This window comes from Poecilia reticulata, linkage group LG17 (assembly GCF_000633615.1).
Source record: "Poecilia reticulata strain Guanapo linkage group LG17, Guppy_female_1.0+MT, whole genome shotgun sequence".
Lineage (NCBI taxonomy): Eukaryota > Metazoa > Chordata > Actinopteri > Cyprinodontiformes > Poeciliidae > Poecilia > Poecilia reticulata.
The window spans coordinates 9314357-9324239 of NC_024347.1; the positions used below are offsets into that span (position 1 = coordinate 9314357).

General features: G+C 39.4%; 1 protein-coding gene across 1 annotated transcript; it reads left to right on the forward strand.

Annotated features, from left to right (window-relative positions):
* Positions 1-2049: 2049 nt before the first annotated feature.
* Positions 2050-7795, forward strand: LOC103479224 (transcription factor SFL2-like). The gene is made up of 6 exons (XM_008433536.1): positions 2050-2140; positions 4438-4703; positions 4868-6718; positions 6805-6882; positions 7476-7535; positions 7637-7795. The coding sequence occupies exons 2-6, from the start codon at positions 4445-4447 to the stop codon at positions 7657-7659; spliced, it is 2271 nt and encodes a 756-aa protein (XP_008431758.1). The 5' UTR covers positions 2050-2140; positions 4438-4444; the 3' UTR covers positions 7660-7795.
* Positions 7796-9883: the final 2088 nt, after the last annotated feature.

Here is a 9883-nt window from a genome sequence, read left to right on the forward strand (position 1 = left end):
AATCGGATCAACCTTTAGCTAAACGCCGCTATTCCCCGGAGCTCGAATATCGAATATCCAACTTGAAACTAACTTCACTGCGGTCTCTGATTTACATGTCCTGCTAAATTGCGGGTTTGAATATKGCAATACTTTCCTATAACAAAATAGACCTGCAGAAAGAAATTACTAATAAAATATCTTGCATATGTATAGTTGCATGCTTTATAGAGAGATTTTCCTTAGCTTTGATTGTATATCTCACAATTTTGTTTATCATTGTTTATTAAACTCTGAAAGCTGTGTGGCTTTGTTAATATTCTGTCCGAGAATGCGGTTAGATGTGCCCTTTTTTTGAGCACCTGCCCCTTTAGTGGTTTCTGCACGGCTCTGTGACACACATTTCATGTCCATCGGTTGTTGTCCAGTTGTGTTGTCATCTAACTCGGACTAGGACGTCACCAACTTGAATTTACCAAAATTAGTAACTATTGTCAAGGCCCTCTCTACTTTTAAGGCAATATTTTGCGAGTCAAAATGGCGAATTTGAACAGCGTCTGTTATCTTCCCTGCATTCACGTTTTTTCTTCTCTTTGTGGCGTTTTTAAATAAATAAAAGTGTGCAATACCGCCACCATCTGGTCTGGAGTATGAACTGGAGCTAATGCCGTTGATTATAAGGTTTTACATCACACATCTGAAAATTGATTGGGTACTTTCTTAAAAATTACATCATGATTATCCTTTTTTTATTGTATGCAATTTTAATAAATAGTAAAATATTATTTTACTATTTATTTTAATATATTCAAATATGAATATATGAATATATTCATATTTTGTTCATTTAAAGTATACTTTTATTATATTAAAAGTGCATTTTGGTACAATTATGTTTAAGTGTGTTTAAAGTACTAATTTCGAAATTGGTACAAGTGTATTTTTAGTATACTTCAGATATACTTATGTAGTACACTTAATAATTAGTATACTTAAAGTGTACTTTCACAAATTTAAGTATGTTTGAAATATACTATACGTTTTTTTCACCTGGGTAGCAACGTGTTGGATTACTCGTTACTGAAAAAAGTTTCCGACGTCAGTAATGCGTCAGTAAGGCGTTCATGACGTCACTGGTCATAACTTTTACATGATAACATATAAATAAAACCTGAGGCAAAACTTCAACATTTTCAAGGATTAACTTGTGACTAGGGCTGTTCTGACAGCTGACATCAAATCAAATCAAATCAAATCAAAATTTATTTGTATAGCACATTTTGTAATTGTCTTTATGTGGCTCTAAAGATTCAGGTCAGAGTCCATCGCTGATGTCTAGTTTCTAGCTGTAACAACTGAAGCTGTGCAATGACTCTAGATCAAACATAATAACCTTGGTTTTGCTTCTGTTCATTTGGAGAAAGTTTTAACACATCCACACATTTATCTGTTCTAAGCATCTGTTCAGTGATTGGATGGGTTCTGAGTCACCTGGTGACATCGTGATGTAGAGCTGGGCATCATCCATGTAGTTATGGTAGCTAATCTTATTTCCTATTATAACCTGTGCCAGTGAAAACATACAGATATCGAATAAGATGGCTCCTAGGATTGAACATTGGGGTACACCACATGTAACTTCTGTCCGCTTCGATGAGAAGTTTCCTGTTGAAACAAAGAAATCCCTGTTCTTTAAGATTTGAACCAGTTGAGTGCTGGACTGGAGAGTCCTACCTTTCTCTCCAGTCGTTCCAATAATATTTCATGATCAACAATGTCAAAAGCCGCTCTGAGGTCCAACATAACCAGCACTGTGGTTCTTCCACAGTTTTTTGGGGGGTTTTTTTGGCCACGAGGCAAAAGTGTTTTTTTTCTACGGAAAATGAATCGGCATTGTAACAAAGCGCCGCCACTGACGTAAGTCTGACAAATATCTACTCATCAGACAAGCCTTTGTTATATAGCTCGGCTAGACTCGCCATCTAGTGTTAGAATTGCAGAATGCAGCCCTTTGATGCGGCTCTCTGATTGGCTTCAACATTTTCAGCTGATCTTAACTGCTTAAATGACTGATTACCGTACTTATTGTCAGGTGTGTAAGCTGTGATGTTTCACTGACTGTCTGCTCTGCAAGTGTTTACTTTGTCCGGCTGTCAGCAAGGTAAAGGAATTCTTCTTTTTTGTTCATATTACTGTTTTATTTTAAGTTTATATCTTGTATTGGTGTCAGACCTACTTCAGAGTATGAAGTTTTCATCTTTTATCATACCCCATTCTCACAGAAAAACGCTATTTTAGGGATTTCTTTTAATCACAATTGTAAGTTTATCTTTGCAGCAACATTTGTCTGTACATAATGTACAAAATTAACCAAAATATATATATATCTATGTCTCATGGAAGATATATTTTGAGGCTTTTATGTTGAATTATTTAACTTTTAAACAGGTAAACTTTCAATTGTTAAACTTAATGTCTGACAAGTTAAAATACACAATATGGGGAAGATAAAAGTTCTAACATATGAAGTCAGTTTATGTTTGCTAAATGGGCTCGTATAAATCTGACTCAATAGACAGCCTGGTTGTTTTAAAATGTTTGATTTTTTTTTTTCCTCCCAGGAGTATTCTTTTTTTGCTTTGAGGCCTTGTTGGGTATGTAATGTTTATCTGTCAATCAAATTTTATTTGTATAGCACATTTCAGCAGCAAGGCATTTCAAAGTGCTTTACATAATTAGAATAAAAACGGGATGTGACATTAAATAAACAGTGAGAAAGAGAGAGATTTAAAAAAAAAAAAAGATGACATTAAAACCCGCACCCCTTTAGGACTTCAGTTAAACGCTGTTTAACTGGGATTCTAACCCTCAGGTACTTTAGTCAAAAACACAGTTTGACAAGGACTCCAACCTCTAGGTTTTTAGTTGAAACTCTGTCAACTGGGACTCTAAACCCCGTAGAACTTTAGTTAAACGTCGTTTAACTGGGACGTTTTCCGGGGGCTTTACATTATTAAAACGTCGAAAAGAAATTAAAGACATAAAAACATGGAAGACATCAAAACCCGCACTCTAACCCTAATTTAGCCATAAGCAACTCTAAACAGGTGGGTTTTAAGTTGAGATTTAAAGGCACCCAGTGTTTCAGCTGTTTTACAGTTTTCTGGAAGTTTGTTCCAAATCTGTGGTGCATAGAAGCTGAATGCTGCTTCTCCTYKTTTGGKTCTGGTTCTGGGGATGCAGAGCAGACCAGAAACAGAAGATCTGAGGGGTCTAGACGGTTGGTACARYAATAACAGWTCTTTAAKGTATTGTGGTGCTAAACCGTTCAGTGATTTATAAACTAACATCAGTATTTTAAAGTCTATTCTCTGAGCTACAGGGAGCCAGTGTAGGGACTTTAAAACTGGTGTTATGTGCTCTATCTTCCTGGTTTTAGTGAGAACCCGAGCAGCAGCATTCTGGATCAGCTGCAGCTGGAGGATTGATTTGTTAGTCAGACCTGTGAAGACGCTGTTGCAGTAATCAATGCGGCTAAAGATAAACGCATGGATGAGCTTCTCTAGATTGTGCTGAGACATTAGTCCTCTAACCCTGGAGATGTTCTTCAGGTGATAGAAGGCCGACTTTGTGACTGTCTTAATGTGGCTCTGAAGGTTCAGGTCAGAGTCCATCACTACTCCCAGGTTTCGGACCTGATCGCTGGTTTTTAGTTGTAATAACTGAAGCTGTGCGTTGATTCGGGTTCGCTCCTCTTTAGGTCCAAAGATAATAACTTCAGTTTTGTTTCTGTTCAGCTGGAGAAAGTTTTGGTACTTCCACACATTGATCTGTTGTAAGCATCTATTCAGTGATTGGATGGGTTCAGAGTCACCTGGTGACATTGTGATGTAGAGCTGTGTATCATCCGCATAATTGTGGTAGCTAATCCTATGTCCTGTTATAACCTGAGCCAGTGGGAGCATATAAATATTGAAAAGAAGGGGTCCTAGGATTGAACCTTGGGGTACCCCACATGTGACCTTTGACCTCTCTGAGAAGTTTCCGATTGAAACAAAGAAATCCCTGTTCTTTATGTAAGATTCAAACCAGTTGAGCTCTGGACCGGAGAGTCTGACCCAACTCTCCAGTCGATTCAGTAAAATGTTGTGGTCAACAGTGTCGAAAGCTGCACTGAGGTCCAACAGAACCAGCACTGTGGTTCTCCCACAGTCTGTATTTATATGGATGTCATTGAACACTTTTACAAGGGCCGTCTCCGTGCTGTGGTGAGAACGAAAACCAGACTGGAAGGAGTCAAAGCAGTTTGTTATTGTTGGGAAGTTATTTAATTGTTTAAAAACAGCGTTTTCAGTAATTTTGCTGATGAATGGTGGATTGGATATCTAGTTAATGGAATTTATTTTTAATTTCCTAGAACAGTGTTGCACAACTAACTCCACTTTCCTAATCCTGTAGTCTGAATATGGCAGCGATTAACAGACCACTTCCAGCTCATTGTGAACCTGATGCAAGGATCCCCAGCAGTGGTGTTGCATCCTTTGCACAGCAGGATCCAGGTCCACACAGCGCTGTTCAGGATCCGGGATTTTCTCCACATGCCCAACATCCCATCTTTGCCCGTCCTGTCTTCTACATTCCTGCACCACCTCCACCCCCTTTACTTCAATACCAGTGGCCGATACCCTTCTCCTATAACCCCTTTCCTGGCTTCCCAAGCATGGGTGAGTAATGAGTTCTTTACTAAGTGTGTGTGTGGTTTAGAAGTTGGATTTGGTCTCAGATTTGCATAAATTATCCCAACCCATAAATTTCAAAAAGCTACTTTATTCCTTCTATTTTACAGCAAAATGTTTTTTTTTTTTTTTTTTTTACTTTTATCTTCTAGGCTATGGTATGATTGCACCACCTCCCCCACTGCCCCTCCCCCCTTACATGGAGGCTCCAGGATATATTCTCCCTCACCCTCATGTTCAACCAGTTGACTACAGGCGCTTGCACCACTCACAGTCACACACTCAAGGTGCATCCCATCAGAACCCTAATCAGATGCGAAGAATTCGCCCAAATCATTTTATCCCTGTAAGAGAAACTGTGAATTCTGAAGTTCAAACTGAGCCTACACAAAGAGGCATGCATGGGTATGACATGGGCTCAGATTCTGGGAGAGGAAGTCGTTCAAATTCTCCATGCTCCCCAGCCTTAATTTCCCCCAAGCAAGCCTTAACTGAGGTGGTAGTCTGCAAGTCGCCCAGCAGAGAAGAAAAAGACTTGCAAGTGAATAAGCCCTTCACAAGTACCACCGTCATAACAGACTTTCACAAACAACCTGTTGAATCAACTGCTGTTGAATCATCTGGAAGCACAAGGCAAGATGCACCATTTAATACTGACCAGGAGCCTATCCCTGACTTGCTTTCTAAAGATGGGGATTACAATATGAGGATAAGGTCTCCAGATGGTTTACTTCCAGTGTCTAGCTCGTCTCAGAAAGACGATGAAGTCCTTAAAGAAAGGCACATCTCTGTTCCTGACATTTTGATGAGCTGGGGTGGTGGAACACCACAAACGGCACTGCTGAAAACAACAGATGTGGAGTTGTCCCATACTGATATTTGGACATCATCTCAGCATGATGTTGAGCTCAACAAACCTTTATCTCACAATTCCACTGAAACAAACATTGGTTCTGTTAAAGGACTTGGCACTGCTATTAATGAAGGTATGGCAAGTCCAAAAGTTAGTGAAATGCTCTTCAGAAGCCTTCGACTCCCTTATTCTACAATCAATGCTTTCCTGGAGTCTAGTACACATGAAGAACCTGTAATAAGCTTTTCAGAAAGACGTTCGTTAACCTTCATAGATGACGTGCAACATTTGCAAAATTTCTCCAACTCCTCTAAAACTGAGGTGCAAGAAAATCCCAATGAGGCATATCTACACAAGATCTCAGATGTTGCACCTCGTATGTCTGCTTGTAGTTGTCAGGTGAAGAGAAAATCCAATGAATCCATCTGGTCTGTGGAGTCTCTGCCTGCCTATGTTCCTCCTAGAGAGTGGCTGTTACAAAATGGCATGTTGGAACTCAATGAAGAGATGGAGGAAGCTGAAAATGTTAGACTCTCCAACCAAAATGAGAACCTCATGAATGAAGACAAGAGAGGGCGCAGCTTGTCGGCCTGTGTCTCTGTGCAAGTACCAGAAAGCTGTCTTTGTTCCAGTATCCAAGAAGAGGAGCATAGTCCTGTGAGAGAGACGGGAACAGAAATTAAAGGGGACGTATCTGAATCTATAAAACCAGAACAAAGTCAAAACTTAATTCACTCAAAAGAGAATGTCTTGTCTCCTTCCTCCGCTCTGCCAAGAAAAGCCGCATCTACTCCGACTGAAAGGGATGAGACCGAAAATAGGTCTTCTGAACCTGAGGTTGGTCAAAGCCCAAATCAGAACACCCTGATTAATGAGCTGCAGCAGAAAAGCCTTTCATCCTCTGAAGAAATGTCCCTTGATTCTGCAGCAGAGGAAATTTCCTCATCAGCCATCCAGCTGATTTCCCAGAAGGCAGTAGACATCAAAGATGAAGTTCCGATTATAGTTGAAAATGTAGCTGAAGTGTCCCCATCAAAGGGAACTTTGGTGGACTGTGGTGTCCAATGTAATGAATTCCATGAGCAACTTTGTTTATGTGGGGAGCTGAAGAATACTGAAACAAACAGAAGACATCATTTTAAATCTTCAGGTAGTGTTTTTCTTATTTAGTAGTGATGGTTTACTTTGACTCATCCATAATATACTGATTACTGAAACTTGAGTGTTGTCTTGTAGAGATAAAAAAGGTAATTGATGGCAGAAATGGACATATGCAGAGAAGGAAGAATGGACAATGGAGGGGCACAGGTCAAGGTAATTCATCTTCATTTGGTTCCATCACGTGTAATGTTCCTCATCTTACAAATATCGGACATAGTGCAGTTGTTCAATCAAAAATACTTGTATTGTAACTTGTACTGTTGGTTGTATTCAGTCATTGTAGAGGACTCTGAAGAAGAGCTATGTTTGTACAGCAGGACTGCACTCTTAGTTCACGGCCATTAAGAGGATGCTCAGGGTTCATTATCTTAATGTTATGAAGCTTAATCTCCAGGAAAGCCAGAGCACAACCAGCTCTCTTTATCAACTTGTTCAACATTAAATTTTTTGAAGTGGATTATGTCCCTTTAAACCAGGGGTGTCAAACTCCAGTCCTGAAGGGCCGCTGTCCTGCAGTTTTTAGATGTGCCACAGGTACAAAACACCTGAATCAAATGGCTTAATTACCTCCTCAGTTCTCCAGAGCCTTGCTAATGACCTAATTATTCTATTCAGGTGTGGTGCAGCAGAGGCACTTCTAAAAGTTGCAGGACACCGGCCCTCGAGGACTGGAGTTTGACACCCCTGCTTTAAACAGACAAGGTTTTGCTCCCTGATATTTTTTTGAACAGTTCTTTATCCCACAGAGCGACAGTTTAACCATCAGGAAGCTCATGGTGGATACTGTAGAGGAGGGAAAACAAAAGGTGAGAATCTTGTTTGCTTTTCTCTGGATTGTTTGACATGGAGATTTTTCTGGATGTCCGTACTTGACGGTGAGGACGTGTTTAATATTTTGATTTTGCAGGTGGAAGAAACCCACGGTATTAACTGTCCGGCCTCAAGACAATAGTTGGTTTTTAAAACGTTTTGTTCAAACTTGAAATGTAACATGTTTTTGTACCTTTCTATTGAGTGTGTTTTGCTGTATATTAAGTAAATAAAGTTGAAATGAAGAATCCTTGCATCATTGTCTCCAGAGGTTTCACAGTTGTCACCAGAACATTCTTTCAGGTTCTTGAGCATTTTAGGTCCTTGTCTCTGATGCTGCTGATGCAGAGATGATGTTCTCAACAGACTTATCTGCAGCATCTTACTGTAAATGTTGAAAGATCTTAGCTTCCCCAACAAGTACAGGCTGCTCTGTCCCTCATTATAGATGGCTTTGCTGTTGCATTTCCAGTCTGTGGTCAAGATGAACACTGGGATATTCATATTCCTCAACCACCTCCACTTCTCCCATGATGGAAATCATGGGAGGATTTTATCCAACTGTTTGCTGCCTGCTTTGTCTACAGGACATTGGGTTTGTTGAGGCAGGTGTATAATGGTGTATGAGCTACAATGACCATCTTAACAGAATAAAGTAGATAGGTTTGCAGGAAGTGGATGTGCAACTTATTCCAGATCAGTGGTTCTTAACCTGGGTTCGATCGAACCCCAGGGGTTCTGCGGAGCCTCTGCCGCGGAGGTAAAGACACTTGTGTAAAGTCGTGATGACGCCCCGCTTTGCCATCACTTGATGCAGAGGATCACGTTACATTGTTTAGCCAATCAGAGCTGCGGAGGAGCCCTGATTGAAGGAGTTCCACTCTCAGCATGGATTTGAACTTGTGTCTTTATTTACTTCAGCAAAGCTCAGTTTTTACCAAATTCTATAGTCTAAATCTGCTCCTTAGTCGCATCTTTTCGGGCCTGCTACTGCCTCTAGTGGCGTGGGGGTGGTAACACAACTAATAATTACATTACTAAATCAGAATACCGCAAAGTCTTTAATTTTTCATTCTCAAGAATGTAGAGCTAAATAAATAATCTAAACAAGACCTTAAAGTGGTTCCAGTTTCTCTTGATGGCCAACCTGTTGAAACTGTGGCAAATTTTAAGTACCTTAGGTCGTTCCTGGACAGTCAGCTCAATTGTGCTGAAAACACTGATTATATTTTGAACTGTTCTCAGAGACTCTACCTTTTAAGACTTGGTGATCTTGGAGTCACCCAACTAGACTCTAGTTGAGTCACCCCAATGACTTGAATTTGGGGGAAAAATATTTTATCACTGCATAAGGGTTCAGTCAATGCACATATGAAACTGGTGGGTTTGGTACCTCAAAAAAGGTTAACCACTGCACTAGATCAAAGCACAAGGTTTTGCATGTCTTCCTTAAAATAAAAATCTCTAATGGATATTTAGAGGTTGACAGCTCTGTTCTTGGCTTGGAAAATTATATTTTTAGCAACACAGTTCATAAACATTTGAGTACAATTTTTGTTTTCAAATAAAGTCCTAGTTGTGATCTAATTAAAAACAGAACCAAGGTGTGGTTATTAATAGGCAAATACATTTTACCATATTGTAAAAGGATTTTGTTTCCACCTGAATAAACTTCTGAGTTATAGTTCTACCTCTCAGAATGCAGTTGGGGTCAGCAAAACAGTCTAGAGTGAAGTAAGTTGCCCTAGGCCACACTTTGGACATCTGCTGTACACTATACTACTGACAATTCAGTATGAAGTCCATTTATTGGTTTATCTTATATGATGCATTTTAACTGCATACTGATCAAATCTGGAGTTTGCCATATATCAAATCATTACAGCTACTTGAGGTCTATATTGTCATTCTTGCATCGTAAAGTATTTAATATTGATTAATTATCCTACAGACATAATTTATTTCTCGGTACCAAGATTTATTTTCAATCATTATGCCTGGATTTCATTGAAGAATTTAAGGACATAAGCTTCAGATCAGTTTGTGTTTTTAGGTACAAGTCTTTGGATCCCAGCCAGGAACACATGTCAGTAACAGCAGATAAAGGAAAGGGTTGAGGAGACATGAAAAGAGGATCTTTGGGCCAGAACACATTTTATAAAAGTTACATACTGCAGCATTTTTAGAAACAAGTTCTTATTTTTACTCAAGTAAAAATCTTGAGTGGTACATTTACTTTTACTAGAGTACATTTTGTCTGTTTATTTGTAATTTTCCATATATACAGTGTTTGAGAACTTTCTCTATCACTGTTAGTACGTATACCTGTACAGCAGGGAGCGCT

Bases quoted from the DNA above. Each gene is read 5' to 3' on its own strand.
- LOC103479224 (XM_008433536.1), top strand. From the start codon at position 4,445: ATGGCAGCGATTAACAGACCACTTCCAGCTCATTGTGAACCTGATGCA. The intron at 4,704-4,867 runs GTGAGTAATGAG...TTTATCTTCTAG, and splicing joins TCCTGGCTTCCCAAGCATGG to GCTATGGTATGATTGCACCA. The intron at 6,883-7,475 runs GTAATTCATCTT...TTTATCCCACAG, and splicing joins ATGGAGGGGCACAGGTCAAG to AGCGACAGTTTAACCATCAG.